Here is a 26,576-nt window from a genome sequence, read left to right as displayed (position 1 = left end):
TTATCTTTCTCCCTATTGATTGTTTTCCTGATGGATAGCATTGTCAGTTCTGAAGCCTTTGTCAGAGTTGTCATTTGTTGTCTCTATCTCTTGTCTTGGGCAGGTGACCGGAATACAAGCTCTACATCTGGGTTGTGTGGAATAGCCGGGAGTGACTGAGAGACACACAGACATAGGTGGGTGAACCCTTTACTCTCTGCGTTACCTCTATTGGGGAGAGTAGGCAAGTGGTCAAGGTAACAAAACAAGGGTGTGAGGGGGTGAAGTGTAGAGAAGAGATTAAACAAATAGCCAAGTGGTCAAGGAGGTAAGGTGTATGTACTAAGTGTCACTGCGGCCCTTGTGCCACTCACAGACAAAAGAGCTTTCAGCAGCTCAGTGTTGAGAGGGAGTGGTTCGGCGAGCTGAACATGGAAAATATACGCAGGAGACTCTTTCCCTGGGCTTTTCCTCTCCCTCTCAATCAAACTCAACATACAGCAGGTGCATAGTTTCACTACACCTTGGCTGGCTGGAGGGTGTGGGCTATGTGACTATTAATACCCTACAAATTATAGAGCCATAAAACTACATGAATAAAAACATCATTAATCACAATGGCTTGGATTGTCTTTTTAAGAAGGGGCTATTCTTTGGGGGGAGAGTATATGGCTGGTTAATGTGCCATTAAACACTGTGTTAGCCAGCAGTAGTGGTGTGTGGGTAAAATAACTGGGGAAGTCTAGACAGAAAAAAAGCCATATTACAACCTAAGTGTTAATTGTGATAATTTCGTTGTTTGCTCTATAACCTGTTAGTTCATATGCCTTGCCAGCGTTATAATAAGAAGACACAGTGGCAGACAACCACACCTTTTGTTTCATCACAAAACCGGAGAGCAGCATCTGTCCGGTGAAGTCCACAAAGCAAATATTGCATTTAGTAAAAACGAATACCACACCAGGCTCACCAATGAACACCTGCACCAGTCTCTCAGAGTTACTATCACACCATTTGTGCCAAAGTTCAAAGTATTGGCAGGAGACAAAGTGTAATTTCTCTCATTGATGCAAGGGCAAGGCCCAGAGTGACATACATGAATATTGCACGGCCCACAGTGGCTTTCTGTGCATTCAGATGCTACTTTTTTTAACAACTCGCCTTTGTTCTCCAAAAAAAAGCACCTTATTTAATATTATTTAATAATTCAAGGCCCATGTACAATGGTTCACAGTGCACTTCTTTCCTGGACAACTATGCAACCGCTTTGGTTCTTCAGCAATGATGATGCACATGTTTACATTCAAAAGAAAGAAGGCATTCGTTCAAATGTCTAATTATCTCGTTGAATGTATTTTAATGTACATTTTATACAACAACATGTTTCCTAAGTTGTAGAAGACTATGTTTGTTACTACGCTGTACCACAGTGTTGATAAAGGATGATATCCATCCGGACCTTTGCCACCTGGGAAATGTGTGTCACCTGGACCTTCTCAATTAGTAGTTGATGACCCCTGACCCCTGACAACATTTCAACATCATCAAATCACCCGCACTTAGTCTAATACAGTGACAACTGAAAGATACCAAAAAACAACTGTGTCCAATCAACGGAAGCTAATGATGTGGCTGTCCATGGTTCTGATTTTTGTGTGCGTGAGTGCAAGTAGAATAAACATGTTGACTCCCCCTACTTGTAGAGAAACGCCAATGCCATCCTTCTCTCTTTCATGTTGCCGAAACGGTCTATGACTGTCATAGAGTAGGCTACATGCTTTTAGTTTCTAGGCTAACTGGCTAAAACGCTTGCTCGCTAGCCTAACTTATTTTCATGGGCAACGTTAGCTAGTTAACATTCGCCTTCTACATCTAGCTACATATTGAACCTCCATCCTCTCAGGCCAGGGGCACAACAATGTATGAATTAATGGTTGGATCAGAATCGCTGTTATAATCATTGGCCAGTACAGAGAATTAAGTAAAACCGCAAGTCCAAATCCCTATCTCAATCCATAGTTTATTTAGGAAAGGGACCATTTTTGCTAGCTAGCTAGCCACCATAGGACAACAACACAATGAGATGCAACAATTCAGTAATTTGGGGGCTTTTGATGTGATTGGTGTGAAGCCAAATCCAAACTGGCTTCCCTTGACACTTGTTTTTGGTGCGCCAGGACCATTCACAGTTGAGCTCACTCAATTTAGCTCAACTCTGATGGGCTATTATTTTATATATTTTTCATCAAGGGAGGCCAAATGCATGCTGACAATATCATACTCTTTTTGACCAGACAGCATCACAGATGGGCTACACATCTACAGCGTCCGAGCAAGCTGTTTCGCTCACTCGGATGCGTTCTCTGGAGCCCCTTGCGAATTGAAGAAAAATTATGAAACACGGAGAGATGAAAGATCAATCAATTATGTATTTTTCTTTTTTTCTTGGTCAATTGTTGGGGAATGCTTGGCTTCCCTTGGCACCCACGAATACACACCACTGTTAGCACTCCAGTCAGCGATACTTAGACTGGTCTGTGTTTGGTGGAGAGACAGGCTTTATGGCACAGAGGCTCTGGGTAGACTGGGACTACATGTTTGGTAAAGCTGGGGGTGAATGACTGGAGCTTGGGGGTGGAGACTGGGGAGTGTGGACCGGAGAGTGATTGTAGAACAGGGCTCTCTCTATGGTACACAGAGTCCCACTGTAACAGCGACTGGACTATGATTGGTGGAGAGAGAGAAGGGCAGGACCCAGGCTGTGCACTAGGGTAGGGCTCTGTTGCACAGAGATTCTGGTGCTAACTATAACCAACAGAGACTAGACTATGTTTAGGAAGCCAAGCGTGACGGATGGTCCTACACATACTAGGACACAGGGGGCACGGCTGTTTGCCCTCATTGTGATAAAGGGGCAGAGAGTATGTGTCTCACACACACACACACACACACACACACACACACACACACACACACACACACACACACACACACACACACACACACACACACACACACACACGTACACATGTATGTGATCACTACACATGTTTGCGTCTGGACATGAATTAATGCACCAACAGAAACCCTTCCTGCATGTCTTTCTGAGCCTCTTTCTCCCTCATTAGGAGTTATTTTGGGCATCAATAGTATTCTTCAGACTCATTGTTAATTTACCAGTTGGAGTGTTTTCTAATCTAACCAAATTTTGTTTAATTTATCTGGGTGTTCTAACAAGCCCCAATTACCTCAGTCTTATATTTCGCTGTGTATATTGTTTTTGACAGGTTTGACACAAACCACGTCGTCCGTTGACCAAACTCCTCACTGAACTCTCCCTGCACTCTGGCTGTGCTCAGACATTCCTACATGCGCTCACTGCACACACGCAATTAGTGCTTGTTAGGAAGAGTGTGATATTGTAAACACGCATGCCTTTTTCCCATAATTACAGCTTCTGTGAACCTCAGAGCACACCCAGTCCTTCTGGGCGCCTCGCTCCCACTCCAACTGTGCAGCCCGTCTGCTTTGTCCCTCCCTTTTGACCTCTCCTACTTTTACTGGACCAATTATCTGTTCATCCACAGAGCACCAATCAGGACTCTGCTGTACTTTCATGTTTTATAATAAAACATTTGAACTTTGGATGTTGTCTCAGTTTGCTCGAGCTGTAAACGGAGAAAGAGGTGTCTCTTATTCTGCCCTGGCTCTTGCTCTGTCTCCCCCATCTCTCTCACTCGCTCTCACTCCCTCTCTTCCTCACTCTCTCGCTCCCTCTCTCTCCATCTCTTTCCCTCCCCCTACCTTTCTCTGCTCATGTTTTACCTCTTCTCTTTGATCCTATTGTTTTTCCTGTTCCCCCTCTCCTCTCCCCCTCTCCTCTCCCCTCTAGGCTGGTCAGCCGGTTGATTAGCACCTTGGTCTTGTTCAGCCTAATTGGATGAGGGAGACAGGTGGCGCCACAGTAACGATCAGCCTCGTTAGCGTGGCGCTCGCTAGCGCAGTCTGTGTGATCTCTTTGTTTTACTGTGTGAATGCCCCAGGGAGGGCATGAACTTTTGACACTGCTGTATACCAGGCCGACCCCGCTCGCTCAGACCAGAGCCCCCAGTCCCCCAACAACCCACACTGAGCTCCCGTTATTGTAACGAGTGTTGAGGCTCTTTGTAGAACGCAGCACCGCTACAAACCCCAAACAGCCCAGACAAAACATTCCTCTGTCTGTGAATGAACAGGGTTGATTTAGGAGATCCAGGTGTCTGGAAGAGACATTCAGTACAGTATTCTATTCATGCATTTGGATTTAAGTTGAATGTGTACCATGAATGGTATTTTGACCATAGTCGGTCTAGTGTGCGGTAGGGTTGTGTTCTGTAATGAATCTGTGATTGAGTGCATTCTTTATAGGGTAAGCATTACAATAAGCCCCCTCAATATATGCAGCCATTACGTCATAATATCTCTCTAGGAGCTGATCCGTCGTCAGTATTGTGGAGTAATTCTAACGTTAAGGTAAGATTTGAGTAAGGAAAGCTGATCTGAGAGCAGCGCTGCCTTTCTTTCGATCAGTATCGACACATGCTCCAACGACGCACTTAGCGAACGTTCTCTCAGCGTTACATCTTCGGCCGTTGTAGGAAAGAGGCATAGTTAAAACACTGGTAAGCCTAAGATCTATCGGGAAACCGGGCCCTGTACTGTAGGTCCAGTGTGAGTCATGACACATCCATGGCTGTACTATACTGTTCAGTACTCTGTGTTGTAGGTAGGGTTGTGTCAGTACTGTAGGTCCAGTGTGTTGTAGGTAGGGTTGTGTCAGTACTGTAGGTCCAGTGTGTTGTAGGTAGGGTTGTGTCAGTACTGTAGGTCCAGTGTGTTGTAGGTAGGGTTGTGTCAGTACTGTAGGTCCAGTGTGTTGTAGGTAGGGTTGTGTCAGTACTGTAGGTCCAGCGTGTTGTAGATAGGCTTGGGTCAGTACTGTAGGTCCAGTGTGTTGTAGGTAGGGTTGTGTCAGTACTGTAGGTCCAGTGTGTTGTAGGTAGGGTTGTGTCAGTACTGTAGGTCCAGTGTGTTGTAGGTAGGGTTGTGTCAGTACTGTAGGTCCAGTGTGTTATAGGTAGGGTTGTGTCAGTACTGTAGGTCCAGTGTGTTGTAGGTAGGGTTGTGTCAGTACTGTAGGTCCAGTGTGTTGTAGGTAGGGTTGTGTCAGTACTGTATGTCCAGTGTGAGGTCGGTACTGTACTGTTGTGTCAGTACTGTAGGTCCAGTGTTGTTTTGTCAGTACCCGTGCCTCAGACTCGGGGTGTCCACATCACTCGGACACATCCGGGCTAATGCAGCCAGGCAGGTGTGGGGGTCACAGGGGGTTTGTGGGCCAGCATAGTGACCCCTGCTGTCGGCTCAGGTTTGTCTGACCATCAGAGGACCCCCTTAATTAGACCTTTTGGTTTCCAGTGTCCAGTCAGTCCACCCAATGCACTGCAGCCTAGACACTAGGAACGAGCCTTTCATTCAACACTCCTGGTTGACTTGGCAAGGCAGCCAGGGTTTTCCCCTAGCTCCGTCCCTCATGTTAAGAAAATCTGAGGTCTAACTTTTCCGTTTTAATTTAAAACAACTTGTCTCAGCCACAGTCCAAATATTTATTTATGTTGAGCTCGTCTGGGCCGTTTTCTAATGCTAAACGGACTCTCTCTCTCTCTCTTTGGTTTAAAAAGTGATCCCCCTCTCTTGTACCATATTCCTGGTGCTCCAGCCTGTCCTGTACAGTATTCCTGGTGCTCCAGTCTGTCCTGTACAGTATTCCTGGTGCTCCAGCCTGTCTTGTACAGTATTCCTGGTGCTCCAGCCTGTCCTGTACAGTATTCCTGGTGCTCCAGCCTGTCCTGTACAGTATTCCTGGTGCTCCAGCCTGTCTTGTACAGTATTCCTGGTGCTCCAGCCTGTCCTGTACAGTATTCCTGGTGCTCCAGTCTGTCCTGTACAGTATTCCTGGTGCTCCAGCCTGTCTTGTACAGTATTCCTGGTGCTCCAGCCTGTCCTGTACAGTATTCCTGGTGCTCCAGCCTGTCCTGTACAGTATTCCTGGTGCTCCAGCCTGTCCTGTACAGTATTCCTGGTGCTCCAGCCTGTCCTGTACAGTATTCCTGGTGCTCCAGCCTGTCTTGTACAGTATTCCTGGTGCTCCAGTCTGTCCTGTACAGTATTCCTTGTGCTCCAGTCTGTCCTGTACAGTATTCCTGGTGCTCCAGCCTGTCCTGTACAGTATTCCTGGTGCTCCAGTCTGTCCTGTACAGTATTCATGTGCTCCAGCCAAGTTTTCTGTGGCAGGTTTTAGAGCTGGGGTTGGGTGTACAGGGAGTGTTGATTGCTTAAGTGCTGCAATGATTCTTTTTTTCTGCAATATTGTTTTACAAGCATGTGGAACAACAGCTCTTCTGTCCCACTGAGTTTCAGTCTGTTTCAGTGTTTAATGAAAGGGTTAGTGTGAACTGACAGCTAGGCTATAGTATGGCACCTCCAACCTGCACAGTGCACGGCAGAAACCATTAGCACTGCTCATATGAGCAAAGGTTCACATTCAATATCTTGATTAATGGTGAACACTGTGGCTATTAGATATTTCTTGCTTTCTTAGTGATGAGCAAATGTGACTTTTAATCAACTTTTTTGTGAACGTTCTGCATGTGTAAAGCAGATATAATAGAACTGCTATTCAGTGCTATCACTCTCTTGTAAGGCAGTTCTGTAAATGTGTACTGGTCCCCCTCAGAATGCTCCAGATTTATTTGACCATACCATATGTTTCTCAGTTTTCATTACCCATGACTTTCAGAGATGTCACTCACTCTTACTGGCTTGTTGTGCGAAGCCGCCAGGGGGAAATTATCAGGTGTTCATTGATTGAATATGAGCGTGGCTAGAGAGAGGAAACTGAGGTATGACACTGGCAAGCCTGCTGCTGACACAAACAAGGTGGACCTCTCATTGGAAAGACCCAGGATACAGGCAGGCAAGACCGGGCTCTGTGAGCAGAACACACTGACGGAGAGAGGGAAAGAGAGACAAATGGAGGGAGAGAGAGAGATTTGTGCTGTTCTTGGCCAGTGCCTGGGGTGGCCTGCGTTGGCCATGGAAAATCACAAGAACCCTTTCTTTCTATGGGGCACCTTCTCTGCAGTGAGAGGCCAAACGGTGAAACTTTGTACACTTAGATTCAATCCATCTCCAGGGTTGTGTGGTTGTTTTATAACCACGGTGCCCATGGTTGAAACGTGAGGAGCAGGTGTGTTTCAGGTGCACTGTTAAGTAGATGCAGTGAATAGGCCCCGTACTGCACTAGAATAACAGCCTTTCATTGGCGGTCAGTGTTGTAGCAAGCATAGATTGAGATCGGGGCCATGTCTGTTTCTCTGAATGGCTTACGGCTTTTTGCACCTATTGTTTTTTCAGTTGCTTGGTAGAGGAGTATCCACTATATAGAAATAATTTGACATTTTAGAGGTCATTCGAGAGCGCTGAGATAATTTGACATCGCAATCTTTTTTTTGATTTTGAGTTTTTGCTGTGTCAAATTGTAAAGAAGTCACTTTCTGTGTGTGACATACTGTTCAGTTCAGCCACAACAGACACTGGACTATGCTCCAGGGCCTGACAGAAAGCAACAGTTCATGATTGAGACGAGGCTGGTTGACAGCTCGTTCTGAGGAATGTCCTGAGTCAGTGTTTGCAGGGACTGGAATCTCACTACTATCAGCCTGATGTGAAATAACTTCCCATTTCTACCTTCCGCTATTCTCTCGCTCTTCCTTCCATCCTTCCCTCCGTCTGGGAACAGCAAACACATTCCTCTTGAACAAATGGACCAATAAACAAAGGGAAAGCAAATTATGGAAAAATAAGTTTCTCTTACATACACGTATTTCAGGGATTTACTGTGAAACACTTAAGACACTTCATTTAGAATATACAAGGTACAGTGTAAAAATGCACCCTAACACTGCTTTTTTTCAAGAAAGAAAGCCTTACACAGGCCATTAATATTTTCTGTGGATGTGTCTGCCTTACATCATATAAGTACCCGCTAGAAAACGTTGGCGTGCGTTCCCTTTAGCATATGCATCAGATGCATATCAACCTGCAAGGTGCAGCAAACATTGCATAAATACATCTTTTTTTAATATATCAATGTAAAAATATACAGTGCCTTCAGAAAGTATCCAGACCCCTTGACTTTTTCCACATTTTGTTACGTTACACCATTCTATAATGGAGAAAAAAAGCAATCTACACACACTACCCCATAAATGACAAAGCAAAAACATTTAAAAAAAAAAAGATTGCAAATGTAATAAAAAGAAAAAACAGAAATACATATTTATATAAGTATTCAGACCCTTTCATTACAATAATAATTTAGTTGTGTTTATAAAGGTGTTAGGTAACATTAGAATACTCAAAAACTATTATTTCAAAGAACATAATAGATTTGTTTTAGTTTGTTACTCTAGGCCAGTGCTTCCCAAACTTTTTATAGTCTCGTACCCCTTCAAACATTCAACCTCCAGCTGCGTACCCCCTCTAGCACCAGGATCAGCACACTCTCAAATGTTGTTTTTTGCCATCATTGTAAGCCTGCCACAAACACACTATACGATACATTTATTAACTTCTTATGGGTAGGTGGGACGGTAGCATCCCACCTGGCCAACATCCGGTGAAATTGCAGAGCGCGAAATTCAAACTACAGTATTATAAATATTTAACTTTCATAAAATCACAAGTGTAATACATCAGAATAAAGCTTAACTTCTTGTTAATCCAGCCGCTGTGTCAGATTTCAAAAAGGCTTGAAGGCGAAAGCAAACCATGCGATTATCTGAGGATAGCGCCCCGCATACAAACACATGAAAAATATATTTCAACCAGGCAGGTGCGACACGAAAGTCAGAAGTAGCGATATAAAAAATGCCTTACCTTTGATGATCTTCTTCTGTTGGCACTCCAAAAGATCCCAGTTACATCACAAATAGTCCTTTTGTTCAATAATGTCCTTCTTTATATCCATAAATACTCAGTTTAGCTGGCGCGCTTCAGTCAATAATCCACGCAGTTTCCCTCCATCAAAATGCATACAAAATGAATCCCAAACGTTACTAATAAACTTTTCCAAACAAGTCAAACAACGTTTATAATCAAACCTTAGGTACCCTTATATGGAAATAAACGATACAATTTAAGACAGAGAATCGTTATTGTCTTATCGTTATTGTCTTAAATACCAATGAATGCGCTCTCTTCCACGCGCTTGGAAACACTACAGCCAAAATGGGAGCCACCTAGAAAACTACAATTTCTGGCTAATTTAAAATAAAAACAGCCTGAAACTCTTTCCAAAGACTGTTGACATCTAGTGGAAGCCCTAGGAACTGCAATCTGGGAGGACTTGGCCTTATAATAAAAGTAAAAGCCATTGAAAATAGTGGTAGGCTGAATTATATGCATATCCTAGCTTCTGGGCCTGAGTAACAGGCAGTTTACTTTGGGCACGTTTTTCATCCGGACGTCAAAATACTGCCCCCTACCCAAGAGAGGTTAAACATAAGAATGAGTGTGAGTTTTTGTCACAACCCGTCTCGTGGGAAGTGATAAAGAGCTCTTATAGGACCAGGGCACAAATAATAATAATAATCAATAATTTTGCTCTTTATTTTACCATTCTAATGAGCAGGGTGTGCTTGAAAGGATGCACATAACTCTGCAATGTTGGGTTGTATTGGAGAGAGTCTCAATCTTAAATCATTTTCCACACACAGTCTGTGCCTGTATTTAGTTTTCATGTTAATGAGGGCCGAGAATCCACTCTCACAGAGGTACGTGGTTGCAAAGGGCATCAGTGTCTTAACAGCACAATTTGCCGAGGCAGGATACTCTGAGCGCAGCACAATCCAGAAATCTGGCAGTGGCTTCTGATTAAATAATATTTTCCTAGAACCGCTTGTTGCAATTTCGATAAGGCTCTCTTGTTCAGATATCAGTAAGTGGACTGGAGGCAGGGCATGAAAGGGATGATGAATCCAATTGTTTGTGTCATCCGTTTCGGGAAAGTACCTGCGTAATTGCGCACCCAAATCACTCAGGTGCTTTGCTATATCACATTTGACATTGTCTGTAAGCTTGAGTTCATTTGCACACAAAAAACTCACCCAAATGTATAGCCCCGTTGGAAAATATAAATAGACTGTTTGAAAATGTGAAGAGAAAAAAAAGTAAAATAAATAAATATATATACAGTGGGGAGAACAAGTATTTGATACACTGCCGATTTTGCAGGTTTTCTTACTTACAAAGCATGTAGAGGTCTGTAATTTTTATCATAGGTACACTTCAACCGTGAGAGACGGAATCTAAAACAAAAATCCATAAAATCACATTGTATAATTTTTAAGTAATTAATTTGCATTTTATTGCATGACATAAGTATTTGATCACCTACCAACCAGTAAGAATTCCGGCTCTCACAGACCTAGTTTTTCTTTAAGAAGTCCTCCTGTTCTCCACTCATTACCTGTATTAACTGCACCTGTTTGAACTCGTTACCTGTATAAAAGACACCTGTCCACACACTCAATCAAACAGACTCCAACCTCTCCACAATGGCCAAGACCAGAGAGCTGTGTAAGGACATCAGGGATAAAATTGTAGACCTGCACAAGGCTGGGATGGGCTACAGGACAATAGGCAAGCAGCTTGGTGAGAAGGTAACAACTGTTGGTGCAATTATTATAAAATGGAAGAAGTTCAAGATGATGGTCAATCACCCTCGGTCTGGGGCTCCATGCAAGATCTCACCTCGTGGGGCATCAATGATCATGAGGAAGGTGAGGGATCTGCCCAGAACTACACGGCAGGACCTGGTCAATGACCTGAAGAGAGCTGGGACCACAGTCTCAAAGAAAACCATTAGTAACACACTACGCCGTCATGGATTAAAATCCTGCAGCGCACGCAAGGTCCTCCTGCTCAAGCCAGCGCATGTCCAGGCCCGTCTGAAGTTTGCCAATGACCATCTGGATGATCCAGAGGAGGAATGGGAGAAGGTCATGAGGTTTGATGAGACAAAAATAGAGCTTTTTGGTCTAAACTCCACTCGCCGTGTTTGGAGGAAGAAGAAGGATGAGTACAACCCCAAGAACACCATCCCAACCGTGAAGCATGGAGGTGGAAACATCATTCTTTGGGGATGCTTTTCTGCAAAGGGGACAGGACGACTGCACCGTATTGAGGGGAGGATGGATGGGGCCATGTATCGCGAGATCTTGGCCAACAACCTCCTTCCCTCAGTAAGAGCATTGAAGATGGGTCGTGGCTGGGTCTTCCAGCATGACAACGACCCGAAACACACAGCCAGGGCAACTAAGGAGTGGCTCGGTAAGAAGCATCTCAAGGTCCTGGAGTGGCCTAGCCAGTCTCCAGACCTGAACCCAATAGAAAATCTTTGGAGGGAGCTGAAAGTCCGTATTGCCCAGCGACAGCCCCGAAACCTGAAGGATCTGGAGAAGGTCTGTATGGAGGAGTGGGCCAAAATCCCTGCTGCAGTGTGTGCAAACCTGGTGAAGAACTACAGGAAACGTATGATCTCTGTAATTGCAAACAAAGGTTTCTGTACCAAATATTAAGTTCTGCTTTTCTGATGTATCAAATACTTATGTCATGCGATAAAATGCAAAATAATTACTTAAAAATCATACAATGTGATTTTCTGGATTTTTGTTTTAGATTCCGTCTCTCACAGTTGAAGTGTACCTATGATAAAAAATTACAGACCTCTACATGCTTTGTAAGTAGGAAAACCTGCAAAATCGGCAGTGTATCAAATACTTGTTCTCCCCACTGTATATATATATATATATATACAGTTGAAGTCGGAAGTTTACATACACCTTAGCCAAATGCAATTTATCTCAGTTTTTCACAATTCCTGTCATTTGGGTATACCTGGTCTAAGCTATAAGTAAAAAATGAAAAGCCACTAGTTCAAGTACATCACAAAGAAGTCCATTATAATTTCGTTATGGAAATAAGAAAGTGTATTTAAAAGAAAACAGAATAGCACATTTTAAGTTTATTATGTTACTAGTCTTTTTCTTAGTAGGCAGAGCAATGCTTCCCCGCAAGTGGTCATGTGCTGAATTCATGGACAGCGCAGATATTCTTGTAAAAAGTGAAAATTTGATATAAAGCTCTATCTCTTGAATTTTGAGATTTATTTGACAAGGTAAGTGTCATAGAAACTGCAGAATATGATCTTTCTGCTACTATATAGAATCAAAAAGTTGTACCTGAATGTGACTCTGAAAGAGGATTTGATAAAGTGATGCTCCTTTCCCTGCATTTTTCAATTACAAGATGCACCCATTTCTTCTTGTACAATTTGACAACTGATCTTATTATGTGTGATATTGTTTAGGTGGGCCAGCTGCGCAGACTGACTTACATTTTTTGTTTCCCTTTGCATTATCCTAAAGGCCTACTGCAACACAACATGTTTTCATTTCCCTTACAATACATTTGATTAGTAATAGAGTTACAGTAAATAAAACAGTCCCGTAACAGCTTCTTTTTACAAAGTAAAATGTAAAAGAGAATGGTATCAACTCACAAGTCGCGCGGTCAAATTATTATCATGAGCTCCAACGCTGATAAATAGGCATAACACAAACTCATCATTACACTATTGTCTTTCTAAATGAAATCAACCTCTTCACCCTCCTTATCATTCAGTTAGGCCTAATTTAAATTCAACTGTGAAGTAAGGTGAACTATTATCGCCCATCCATCCATTTGTCATTCATTCAATGAGGAGAGAGAGACGCATTAGCGCCTGGCTGGGTACCAACATCCTACAGCACATTGTCTTGGTGGGTTAAGTTAGGAATAGGTAAAAAGGCTCTAAATACTTCTCTGTGGTTTCAACATTTGGACAAATTAGCAATGTTTGTACTTTACATTTAGGAAAAGTCAGGGAAGCAGCAGGACAAAGCTTTTCTGGGGGTTGATTTATTTTATTTATCAAATCAAACGTCAGTGGCCGTTGGCCTATGGCGCTTCTAGTGTTAACCAATCAGGAATATTTAAGTAATACACTATGTGTCTGTGTAGTAAACGTAGCCTGAGACGTAGTCATGTCATAATTCACAGTAGACTAGGGCCAAGGTGTTTTACAGCTGCAGGGAGGATCGCCATCTTACACTACTGTCTACAGAAACCCTATGAGAGCATGACTCACTGTAGTGTCTCGCCCAGCCTCTTCCCCTGGGCTGCAGAGGAAATCTGTCTCCTCACCCAACATAGTGTATGATTCATGTTTTATAAATGCTGACCAGACTGTAATTATTTAAGTCATTGTTTTAGACACAGAGCAATTACACGGATGAATACAAAGAAAAACTGCAATTTGTTCCTCCAAGTCTCGTGGCTTTCTTTTGGTGGGGCTGTGTAACCCATTCCATACCATTTGAGGACCCATGACACACATAACTCCATTAGCAGTTACGGCATTATCTTAATACCGGGGTTTACCTTGTGCCTTCTTGAATTGTTGAAAAGTGTCTGAAATGACGTCCTACATCCTCTAGCTTTGAACACCTTTTAATGAATGCTTATTCAGTTGTGAAATAATAGCCTTGTTTTTTTTCTCAGTGTTTGTATTGGAAGCATGCAGTAACATAAGCTTTGTGTAGTGAGGGAAGAGGGAACTTTGCCTGGCCAGGATCATTGTGTGTGCAGGTGAGATGTTTATGAGCACCAATCAACATCATGACGTTTATACAGCTTAGTGTAGGACTGCAGGCATTCAGCTCACAGGAACAGTTTGGGCCTGGGCCCCTGTCTGTCAGTCGTGTCAACGCCCACTACACATTCCACTTACTTATAAATTATGCATCTGCATGGACATCTTGACGCAATTATGCAATAAACTGACACGCAGATCATACACCAGGTACTACCTTCATTTAGAACAGAGAGATCTTCATATTTTGAGCTTTGGCTCATAAATGAATCACTCTGTCATTATTGACTTGCATTGTGAACATTTGCACGTAGATGTCTCTTCTAACTGATACAGGACATAGTAGTTTACATTTAGCATAATTGCCTTCCCAAAACCAGTTTCTTGAATTGTATTTGACATTGGTGGCTTTCAGTTTTATTTTCAGAAATGACAACTGGAGAAACTCTGCTGTCCTTCTGTATACTAAGACCTTGTTTCTCGTTCCCTTTGTGTTTTCAACTCAATTGTGTTTATCTTTCATAATGGGCAAAGGCAGAATCTCAGAATTAAGTCCAGCTAACATTGTTATCTTGTTAAATGGGTTTGTGGAGGAGCCTTATCCATTCTCATCTGCAGCAAGAGAAATGATTGTGAGCCTGTGCTTTCAGCAGCTCCCCATGTCTTCCCTCCCTCACAGAGAGAGAGAGCCCTCACAGAGAGAGAGAGCCTTGCTGTGACAGTCTTTTACTTTTCCTGAATAAAGTTTTTCTTCTCTTTCTTCTCACTCAGCATTCTTCGGGACTTCAAAGCTGGAATCGGAGCAGAATCTCTGAGCTGTCCCATTGTGTGGCTCTTGCATATTCATAAGGCTCTTTCTTTCTTCTCATTCTGGATGAGACTCTGCTAGAGGAGAGCTGTGGGCTAGAGAGAAAGCAGCAGTTCCTCTGGACTCTCCAAGGAACCGAACCGCTGAGTATGTGCATGGAGGGTTCACATTCAAATGGGATTCACACGTAGTGATTTATAGTGTTGGGCCATACACTGACGCTGCTGCTTCTGTCATGACTATTGTGTTGAATTGCCAAAGCAGGTGGATACGTTTTAAACAACAATTTAACAGGATTGGTTTGCTGTGTAACAAACGTATTCCACAAACCTGGCTGCCACATTTAATTGTCCTAATTTTGCCTGCCAGCTAACTGACAAGATAGTTAGTTAATGGCTAATATCTCTATAGAGAAACCAGGAGTCTGTGTGAGAGAGGGAGGTGGGAGCTGGCTCACGATAAGGAAGATGTCAGTGTTCTCAATGTGAAATGAGGATGAAGTTGATGAGCGCTCCACAGAGGGAGGAAGTACGTCTCACTGTCTGGCCCAGGGATGAACGTGATGTCACGCTCCTCTCTATCCCTGCACCCTGATTGGGCTCCCTGCTCCAGGCAGCTTTGTTGCCACGGTAATAAATGGCCCTCTAGCCAAGATTCTCTGACATCAGGTTTAACCGCTGCGCTCTCTCCATTCCTCATGGAGCCCGGGGTCAGCGTGGCCGTCGACGGAACATTGCTCATGACAGGCATACCTTCGCTGGCCCATTGTAATTCCATCATCTGTGTTGTTGTCACAGCTTTTCGTTTCACGTCTTAGTGGTGAGGTTTCTGTGGTTATTCTTCACCATTCCTCTTGCAGTATGATGAAAGGTGTTTTGTCTCAACGTTTTCCTTCAAATTTCGAGTAGCTTGGCTTATTTTCATGCCACATTACTGCTAATAATATTATTTTTTTTACAAGTGTTCTCAAAGAACATATTTGTGGGTGGTAGTGATAACCAACAAAGAAACCAAGTACCAGCCAAATGAGTCATGCTGTTGTATGCAGGTGCTTTGCATGTCCAAACAAACACAGCTAATAATAGTGTGGTTTTCTGAAACCGTCAAGGTGCTGACAGATTGTTCTTCTTAAGACGTCTGCTTCGGGCCCCACCAGCTGAAACGGTTTGGAAGAGTTTGACTTTGATCGTGTTGGACTTTGTTGAGGTTTTTTTTGGCCGTTCAGGGACACACATTTTTTTCATGAGGCCAGCCGATATTCGGGAGCCAAAGTCTACGCCCCTTCGTCCGTGATTGGTCAACTGTAGGGATTCTTCAATAAAGTCTTTGCTGTCATTCAATGAGAGAAGACTCATATTCATGCCCATTTAAAAAATATATATTGCGCCAAACATCTTAGTTAGATGTAAAATGTATCTCCTCAGCAAAAATGTCAAAATTTATGTCATATTTCTTGAGCTATCTTAGATTAATTTTGACTATTTTGAGGAAGTGTATACTGGCTACGGCGTGCCAAATGGACAAACAGTTTTTACACTCATTCGGTTCGCCTAGCCGACTTCGGCTAGCTGTCAACCGAACTGAATCATGCTGAGGAAACCTTAGCAACAGACGGGGCTGTATGTAACAAGACTTGAAAAGTAGATCTGCGGTTTGGAGCTCAAAGGAGGAATCAAGGTGACTTTTGGCTTAGTGAAAGGCGGGAAGGATAGAAAGGGTTAATTTAACCACATTTCAAAATCCCCCCCTGCTAGCCCACCCCCCACTTCCACAACCCCTTTATCTGCCTGACCAGACCCCCACCAACCATCCCCACCAGCTGCGTTCCCCCCCCCCCCCCCATCTCTCTGGGTCTTCGCGGCTGCTTGAGCAGGACAGGGGGAAACCATGCTGGGCGTTTGATGCAGCTCTGAGGGGGTGTGTGAGGTGCGCTGACCCGTTCACATCTCTCCCCATGCACTCATGCTCCAGGGAAGGTAGACTTATCACATTTAATCCAGAGCACGGTGCAAATCAGGAGTGACAGACAGACATACAGCCTTCCAGGGAAAGAGCCCCAGACTACAGACCCTGTCTACTGGCCTCTTGTCCTGTCTCCTATCCTGGCTGGGAGAGAAGTGGATTCAGGGTGATGGTCCTTATGGAGGCACAACAGGTGTGGAAGAACAGGATCCCATTTGGTTGGTTGTTTGTTTCCACTTTCACATTGTTGATTTTCCTTTAACCGCTCATTGGCCGTTGTTATTGTCTTTATTTGGGAGACCACTCACCCCACCATTTGGGCCATTCATTTCTTTTCTCTTTTGGGTAAACACGCACCCTCCACCAAATAACGCTTTAGAATGGCATCGTATGGCATTCTGTCCTGTTGCACCATCACATCACCGCTAACTGTTTTGAGGGGCACTCTAGCAAACGTGATGTAATCTTGGTAATAGCTGGGCTAATCCTCTTAAGGTTGTAACCCACAGAAAGTCTTGTGCTGCCTGATGGAATTTGGCCAAATTGGGAGGTTTTGTGTGTGTTCGGGTGGATTAGTGAGAGAGAGGAGGCGTGTTGCTGCCCGGAGGTGTGGGCGGTAATCACCTGACGTGTGAAGAGCTTTTGTGAGTAAGTGAGTATGTATGTATGTATGAATGTGTGTGTGTGTGTGTGTGTGTGTGTGTGTGTATGGCCGGCCGCGTGTGTTTCTTTCACACTTTGCATTCTGCTCTGTAACTGGTCTGTGATGAGCTGTCACACAAACAGGAGGGCAATTACTGTCCTAAACCGCAGAGATTTGTAGAGATTAGGCTTGGGCGGTATAGCGTTCAATTCCAAAATCAAGATCCCTGCTGCCTAAATTTGTTTTGTGCATAAATGTTATTGTTTTTTTTAAATGTTTTTTTTGCTTGGAAAGATATAGCGCCCCTTGTGTGCACTGCCGGTAATACGGTATACCCCGGTATGGTACAGGAACAGTATGATGGTATGTCAATCTGGATATGGACCAACCAGAGTAGAGATTCATCCATCTGCACTTCCCACAGTGGATGAAGTAGCGACAACACATTACTTTGAATCATGCTCGTGGATGAGTTCTGGCGACCAGACTTCTCTAATGCACATCTATGAGGAACAATCTTACTTCCCTCTCATCCTCTCTCTCTGTGTGTGTGTGTGTGTGTGTGTGTGTGTGTGTGTGTGTGTGTGTGTGTGTGTGTGTGTGTGTGTGTGTGTGTGTGTGTGTGTGTGTGTGTGTGTGTGTGTGTGTGTGTGTGTGTGTGTGTGTGTGTGTGTGTGTGTGGCCCTGCCAATGTCTTCCTTTTTGAGCGGTGAGTGTTTGTGTTCATATGTGTGTGTGTGTGGGGTCCAGGCAGGCTCAGCTGTTCTTTTGTTGTTCGCCCCACGAGGTGTTCAGAGAAAAGGCTGACCAAACAGCAGAGCAACTGAGTAACACCCTCCTTTCCTCCTCCTCTCCATCTCTCTCTCTCTCTCTCTCTCTCTCTCTCTCTCTCTCTCTCTCTCTCTCTCTCTCTCTCTCTCTCTCTCTCTCTCTCTCTCTCTCTCTCAGGCTGTCACTGTGTAGCGCTGGAGGCTGCTGGGTGGCTGTGTGTGGTGGGGAGTTCCTGAGATCGCAGAGAAGAGAGAGGGGGACTAGCACTTACTCACGTAGAGGCACACACTCGCGCACACACACCTTCTCAGTGTAGCGCCGGGTGCAGCCGTGGTGCCAGCTAGCGTCTCAGGGATTGTGCGTGCGGTTGTACAGTACATCAGGATGATGGTGGTGTGGTTGCCGTGGGGATGGGCATGGAGGACTGTACTGCTGGTGACTGGACTGGCTTCACTGAGCCCGGGGACTAATGGTGAGTAGCTTAATACTGGACTATATCTCTCTCTGTACTACGGGACTCTGTCCATCTTTCTCTGTTGATGGACCCTGGGACTGATTTCGAAGAAACTTCAGCATGGTCTATATTTAATTTGTTTTTAGTACTGTATCTGATTGTCTGCTGGTGGTTTTCACAACTGATATATCGAAATGCATATATTTTGTGCTGCCAAGACTTTATATAGTATATCTAATGCTTAGAGCAGGGTTTCTTAAACTATGGGTTTGGACCCAAAGTAGGCTCTGGGCATGTGAAAGGTGGGTTTTGAGCTGAAAACCGCCCCGATAAACCAATATATTCTCTATCTTCTTCTGTTCATCTACCTGGGTCGTTAATAACTTATCCTCTTTTTGTGATGCTTACCTAGCCTAGTGGCTGAGTACTGTAGTTTTAGTCACTTTGAGCAAAGGCATGGTTTCACAAACTGCAGGCAGGTTTACTGCGTGTATTGTTGGGGTGAGGAGGAGCAGAGACTCACTGGGAGGTTGGTGGTGGGTCTATTTTTTGCCCAGCAGTATTTATGATGGGGCAAAGCTATTATGATCTCCACCGGGTCTAGCATGTGAGCAGTCATCTGCCCCGTCCCCCGTCCCCCGTCCTGCCCCCTCCCCCTCCCTCTGCTCATGTTTTGAATTGTTTTAAGATGGACAGCCAGTTGTCATTTACAATGAATGGCGACAGTGTCATGGTGTCCCATAAGCTTTGTGATGTACTGCAGGGGATCCACGGCTGGAGGCTCGGCTGGGGAAGATTCCTCTCTTTATCATCTGCCCTGTTTCAAAGGCTCTCAACTGAGAGAAAGAGATTGATTATGTGGAGTTAATCATGGATGTTTGCATTTGTTTGCACCGAGCAACAAGTGTCAATCATTTTAAGCAAACCTAGTTTACATATGCATAAACTTCCATTATACTATAGCTGGTGTCTTTTGTATGAGAAGGTTTTGTTTTATTTAGCCATAACTGCTGTTGTTTTTCCATTTTCCACGGTGTTTGATTTTGAGACAGGTTTGACCTGTGCAGAAGTGCTCAGTTGTCACACACTTGTTAAGAACACAGTTGGGCGACAAGCTGTAAAACTAATCTCCCACTCCCAGAGGAACACATACACACGCACGCACCCCCCTCACCTCTAAAATAGCTGTGACTGTCTTGGTTCATTGAGTTTGTCTTTGGGGTAAATTTATTTGAATTCAATCACTTTTTGACAGCACCCCTTTCGATTTGAACAAAACCTTCCATACATATTTTCCCATTATAGAAGGGATCAGAAAATTATTTTTGGACCTGAATGCCAAAACATTCAACAGTTGACTGATTTTGCGTACCCCACCATACCATGAGACATCCATGTCTTCATCACTGGCAAATATAAACGGTGGAGATTGATATCATTTATAAGCTAAAAAAACAGGTTTGTGAAACTATTTTATTATAGATAAATTACTAAAGTGTCAAATGTAAATCGTAAAAAAAATAAAATCATAACCTTTAACATCAAATATTTATTTAAAAGCTCACTAACTCAGGTTCCATGTTTGCATATGTTGTAGCTTAGAATCTATTTTACATCGTGTAAGGCTTTTGTGTTGTGCTCGCCATTGGTTGAAACAACATGCTCTTGAACACAGGGTGGGTAAATGTACTAACATTCTTACAGTGCTGTGAAAAAGTATTTTCCCCCTTTCTGATTTTCTCTATTTTTGCATATTTTTACACTGAATGTTATTAGATCTTCAACCAAAACCTAATATTAGATAAAGGGAACCTGAGTTTACAAATGACCCCAAAAGATGATACAGTCTCTCCAATTATTCATGGCAAAAACCAAAGAATGCATTCCACAGTGAGAACCTTATACCAACAGTCAAGCATGGTGGTGGTAGTGTGATGGTTTGGGGATGCTTTTCTGCCTCAGGACCTGGACGACTTGCCTTAATAGAAGGAACCATGAATTCTGCTCTGTATCAGAGAATTCTACAGGAGAATGTCAGGCCATCCGTCTGTGAGCTGAAGCTTGAAGCGCAGCTGTGTCATGCAGCAAGACAATGATCCAAAAATACACAATCAAGTCTACATGAAAATGGCTAAAAAGCAACACATTTGAAGTTTTGGAATGGTCGAGTCAAAGTCCAGACCTAATCCCAATTGAGATGTTGTGGCAGGACTTGAAATGAGCAGTTCATGCTTGAAAACCCACAACATTTGCTGAGTTAAAATAGTTCTGCATGGACGAGTGGGCCAAAATGTATCCACAGCAGCGTGAGAGACTGATCAACAACTACAGGAAGCGTTTGGTTGGAGAAATTGCAGCTAAAGGTGGAACAACCAGTTATTGAGTGTAAGGGGGCAATTCCTTTTTCACACAGGGCATTGGGTGTTGCATAACTTTGTTTATGAAACAAGTATGTAATTGTTGTGTTATTTGTTCACTCAGGTTCCCTTTATCTAATATTAGGTCTTGGTTGAAGATCTGATAACATTCAGTATAAAATAAATGTGTTGTCTTGCCTGTGTGCTTAGGGTTGTTGTCCTGTTGGAAGGTGAACCTTTGCCCCAGTCTGAGGTCCTGAGCGCTCTGGAGCAGGTTTTCATTAAGGATCTCTCTGTACTTTGCTCCGTTCATCATTCCCTCGATCCTGACTAGTCTCCCAGTCCCTGCCACTGAAAAACATCCCCACAGCAGGATGCTGCTACCAACATGCTTCACCGTAGGGATGGTGCCAGGTTTCCTCCAGATGTGACGCTTGGTATTCAGGCCAAAGAGCTCAATCTTGGTTTCATCAGACCAGAGAATATTGTTTCTCATGGTCTGAGAGTCCTTTAGGTGCCTTTTGGCAAACTCCAAGCGGGCTGTCGTGCCTTTTACTGAGGAGTGGCTTCCGCCTGATTGGTGGAGTGTTGCAGAGATGGTTGTCCTTCTGGAGGGTTCTCCCATCTCCACAGAGGAATTCTGGAGCTCTGTCAAAGTGACCATCGAGCTCTTGGTCACCTCCCTGACCAAGGCCCTTCTCCCCTGATTGCTCAGCTCTAAGAAGAGTATTGGTGGTTCCACACTTCTTCCATACAAGAATGATGGAGGCCACTGTGTTCTTGGACCTTCAATGCTGCAAAAATGTTTTGGTACCCTTCCCCAGATTTGTGCCTCAATACAATTGTGTCTCGGAACTCTATGGACAATTCCTTCTACCTCATGGCTTGGTCTTTGCTCTGACATGCATTGTCAACTGTGGGACCTTTGACAGGTAAAAACATTTCTAAAAACCTCTTTGCTTTGTCATTATGGGGTATTGTGTATAGATTGATGAGGATTTTTATTTATTCAATTATAGAATAAGGGTGTAGGGTAACAGAATATGGAAAAGATCAAGGGGTCTGAATACTTTCCGAATGTACTGTATTTTTTATATGTCTTTTTACCTAACACAGTGCTTGATTTGGGCATGAACTCACCGGAACTGAGTACCAGCACCTCAAATGTTCTTCTGCTTGAGTCCCTGCACCTTCTATAGAATATTAGCTAAAAAGTATTGAGGAGTTCCTGCATTTAAATATAAATGGTACCAGATATAATTCATAGCAAGCAGTAGGGACGGGGTGAGAAAACAAAAGGGATATATTTTGACAATAAAAATAATATTTTTTTCCCCAGATGCCTTTTAGGACACTCAAGGACATCTTACATTGATTTCATGTACAGCACTAGATTTTATTTCATTTAGGCCTATGTAATGAATTTGAATTATGCTTGATTATTTACCAGGAAAAAACTATACAATTTTTTTTTAAACCCCAACAACAATCAGTTTATCAATTTCATAATAATGTGCGGGTTCTGGCATGTGTCACTTCGCACTGATACCATGTGCAGTAAACAGTAGCTATCCTACACTGTGTAGGCCACTCACCATTAGCTAGCTAGCTAAGACTCACTAATCAACTTAACTAGGAAAAACAAGGAAAATGGCCAAACAAAGCTCACTGTTAAATTTTTTCAAGGGACCGTGTATAGAAGAGGATTTTGGACCATTTGCCAAGTAATTTGATATCAGTGATTTTGCCATGAAGGGCCTCCAGTCTCCTTCTATACCAATCACTGATTGCAATGATTTAATCCTGGTCCTTAAAGACAGTTTCAGTACATTCAGAGACAATGACCAGACCTACAGTGCTGTTTTTATTCAGCACTTTTAAAAAGCAAATGAAACCATCTTCTTCACTTCGACACGCCCTCCCTCTGCTGAGACATGACCATCAGTCCAGTTAAATAAAAAAACAAAGGCCTCCCGAGTGGTGCAGCGGTCTGAGGCACCGCATCACTACTGACCCGGGTTCACAACGCCCACTTAACCTGGAAGCCAGCTGCACCAATGTGTCGGAGAAAACACTGTTAAACTGATGACCAAAGTCAGCCTGCAGGCGCCCGGCCCGCCACAAGGAGTCGCTAGAGCCCGATGAGCAAAGTAAAGCCCCCCTGGCCAAACCCTCCCCTAACGACGCTGGGGCAATTGTGCATCGCCCTATGGGACTCCCGGTCACGGCCGGTTGTGACACAGCCTAGTATCGAACCAGGGCCTGTAGGGACACCTAAAGCACTGCGATGCAGTGCCTTAGACCGCTGTGCCACTCGGGTTGCCCGATTTATAGTTATTTTTAATGAGCATGTGAACAATCCAACTTGTCTCAACTTACTTTCATGTGGACATTCTATTGCATAGACTCCAATACAACAAGATATATAAAGGTATGAAAAACATAGAAAGATACTTTTTTGGAGAGGTTATCATATCAAGTTGTATCATATCAGGTTATCACATCAATTTAATGCCTTCAAACCTTTGCCACCCCAAAATGGACAACATTTTCTGTATAAGCCCTCCTTATAGTCCATGGGCCAACAGAAAATGTTGTCCATTTTGGGGTGGCAAAGTTTTAACCACAGTCTGTAAAATCACTGCCTCTCTCTCTGTTCACTTGAACTAGGTTTCCCCTCATAACTAAATCAAGCATAATTTTGGTGTGTTCATTCCAGATGCTATTTGGCTGCTAACGAACTGCGCATCAAAACATATGGTGATTATAGGTAACCAGCCAAGCCATTCCATGTTATAGCACTAACCCTATTATCTTATAGTTCTAAATGATTGTGAGTCCGGGAGAACAAAATACACTCTATGTATTGTGCCTACAGAACATCATATTAACAACCATAAAATAATCAGATGCATTGATGGCCTTGAATGGCAGATACTGTAAGCCACTAAACACCTTGGAATGTTCCAGGATCGTCTGGCATGGAGAGAATGGTCCTGCTATGCTTCTGATTTTGATATGCACTGTGGACCGATAAAGTGCTGAGATTTGGGGGCTGCAGTGTTTGTAAAGGATCAAGGCCAGACACAAAAGGCTGTAGTGCCCATTTGAAGGCAGCTTTCACGGTTTGTCTCAAAATACTTTGGCTGATGATCAGTAGGGTAGACTTATGTCAACGGAGACATCTACACAGTATATCACTTGACTTCGCAGCATAATGGACTATTTTAAGCTGAAGTCTGTCTGTCTCACTGATTTAGCATAGTGAAAACCTTACAGCAGTCACACAGATTCACCTTTGTGTATCCTGTGGGCATCAGTTCTCCCATGAAGCACAGAGAAAGCTCACATAGACAGAGAGACATGCTGGGAGGACAAGAGACCAGCTGCTTCTCGTTTCCCACTCATGTTTTAAGCTCAGCCTGCAAACCCAAACTGATGTTTTAGTGGGTACAGTGAACGAAGACTTGGTTCTGGTTGGTCGGAGAGACAGAGTTGTGTGCTAGCTTTATGACTGGCCCTCTCTCTCCCAGTCCACTCTTTCTCTATCGCTCCATCTCTCGCAGTCTGTTCTCTCTCTTCTAGCCCTCTCCCCGGTGCTGCTGGGACAGATCCGGCATGGTTCTCTAAATGAGGATAACACACATGGGAGGTAACTCATGAATCTTCACAGCGTGGTTAATTCGCCACCTGTTGTTTAGGCTGATGCAAAGTTCCCAAAGAATAGATTGACAAACTTCATTCATGCAGTAACAATGCATACATCTTTTCTGAATAGGCGTTACACCACATAGTGTGAGGTTGCAACTTACACAATTGACTCTTCTACTACTCGTTGCATTTAGGCCTATTTCGTTCCGTCGTATGTGTGACATGGCTGCTGAAAGTCCTTGAGTCTTCTGGCGCCACGCAGGATAGGAGTGAAAGCCAGTTAGTGAAAGACACGGCCACACTTCGACGTCGCTTAAACATGATATCCATTTCAGATTAACATAACATGTAGCACTCGAGGTGGTGTGGAGATGCCGCAAGGCCACAAGCGGGGAAAAAACGACTGGCTTTATCATCATCTAGACTCAACAATGTAAATGAGGTCAGCTCACCCTCTCCTTGTCCCGGATCCCACCTTCCGTACTGTACTGTATGGGAGGAACACACCATGGCAACATGTCACTCTATACCGTTTAGCTTTTCTCCTTTCTTTTCTACAGTACAGACACAGGTGATAAGTGACTATATGTTGAAAAACTCTTTTGATTGCAGTCTCTTGTGAAATACCATTTCCTACAGAGATGCTATTTCAGTGTAATTGCTTTGGTGTTATAGGATGGCATTTTCTTTGTGATTATTCAGTTTAGGTAAAGTCTTGTGGCATCAGTGATTGAACGAAGGCCTACTGTAAGTGTAGCAGGGGCTAGAGCAGGATACAGAAGCCCAGCAGCAGTAGCAGGTCCCAGGCTGCTTCCTGACAGGATGTGGATCATGTTCCCCAAACAGAACCTGATCCCAGGACAGATGTTCTGCTCCAGCAGTAGGACTGCATGAGACTGGTAACCACAGAGGGCAGTGGGCCGGGGGGGGACTTTTAGGGGTGTGTGAAGTTTGGAGCGAGGGAAAGAGAGGCTTAAGGCTGCACCTGTGGTTTTGGAGGAAGTATTGAGGGAGGGGGATGTTTGGGTGAAGGTAGGGTTCTTGTCTTGATCACAGTCTAATGTATGTAACGGACACCCTTGAGAGCAGTGGGCTCAGGATAGAGAGAAGATGGGGGTTGACAGTGTGGGAACCGGGATAGAATGAGTGAGATGGGGAATATGTTATGGTCTCTTCAGAGATATATCTTTTCAGAGATTTATACAAACCGAATCAAAGTTTAGTGAGATGTGTGTTAAGCTGGTGGCTGTAACCTCGCACACACACACACACACATACGCACACACACACACACACACACATCCCACACAGCCCACAAGCTGATAGACACAGAGCAGGTGAGGCTGATGCTGGCCTGCTATGAAACCATTTGTCTTGGTTACCTTGTGAGTGTGTGTGACTGTGTTTGTTCGCGCCTGTGTACATGTGTCTATGTGTGTGTATGTGTACGTGCTTTCACATGTCTTTTTTAGTTTGTTATTTTGGAAGCGTGTGTGTTTGTCTGGCAGTCTGTGTGTGTGTGTGTGTGTGCGTCACTGTATGCCTGTGCGTGTGTGAGAGATGGTTTGGCAGAGGGGGCTGTAGAGGAGTTAGTGGGTCCATGGTGTGTTCTGTGTCTAAACATGGTGTTGGAAGACAGACAGACGGCTGCAGCCTAGGTTGAGGTTTTGTCTGGTCACTGAAAAGGAGACGGACAGGGAGAGGTGGCTGGATCCTCCCAGCTCCTCTACCCGTGTTCAGTTGCAGTCTGGCAAACCTACACGCTGCTTTCTGTCACACCTTTCCATATCTGTCAGAGAAACGTCCCTGTCACTAACGTCTAACGTCAACGCACAAATATTGAATTCCCCACATTGTTTCCTAATTCACATTCAACGGTGGTTTGCAGTTCTTTTTTCATTCCATCCAGAGATGATAGACTGATCTGGTTTGGGAAATGGTGGAACGATATCTGGCACCACAGGATCCCAGTCAATTCGATCCAGACACAGGTATTCAGGATTAGCCTGATATAGCCTGCTTCTGTAGAGACTGTTACTGTTAACATGGTTACCGGCACAGTGACACATCGCCGGGGAACCGAGACACAGGCTGGCACTTTGTTGACCAGCCGTGCTCCGTGCTTTTACAGTTCTCTTATCAGATAGAGCTTTACTGGA

General features: G+C 43.9%; 1 protein-coding gene across 1 annotated transcript in view; it reads left to right on the top strand.

Moving 5' to 3' along the window:
* Window positions 1-26,576, top strand: part of bmpr1bb (bone morphogenetic protein receptor, type IBb) — a 119,889-nt gene that overhangs the window by 67,074 nt on the left and 26,239 nt on the right. The window contains exons 3-4 of the mRNA XM_038971327.1: window positions 104-176; window positions 18,133-18,427. Of these exons, the coding sequence (XP_038827255.1) occupies window positions 18,340-18,427 (88 nt within the window). The 5' untranslated portion in view covers window positions 104-176; window positions 18,133-18,339. The remainder of the gene's footprint in view (window positions 1-103; window positions 177-18,132; window positions 18,428-26,576) is intronic.

This window comes from Salvelinus namaycush, chromosome 31 (assembly GCF_016432855.1).
Source record: "Salvelinus namaycush isolate Seneca chromosome 31, SaNama_1.0, whole genome shotgun sequence".
Lineage (NCBI taxonomy): Eukaryota > Metazoa > Chordata > Actinopteri > Salmoniformes > Salmonidae > Salvelinus > Salvelinus namaycush.
This window is presented reverse-complemented; position numbering and strand designations above follow the sequence as displayed.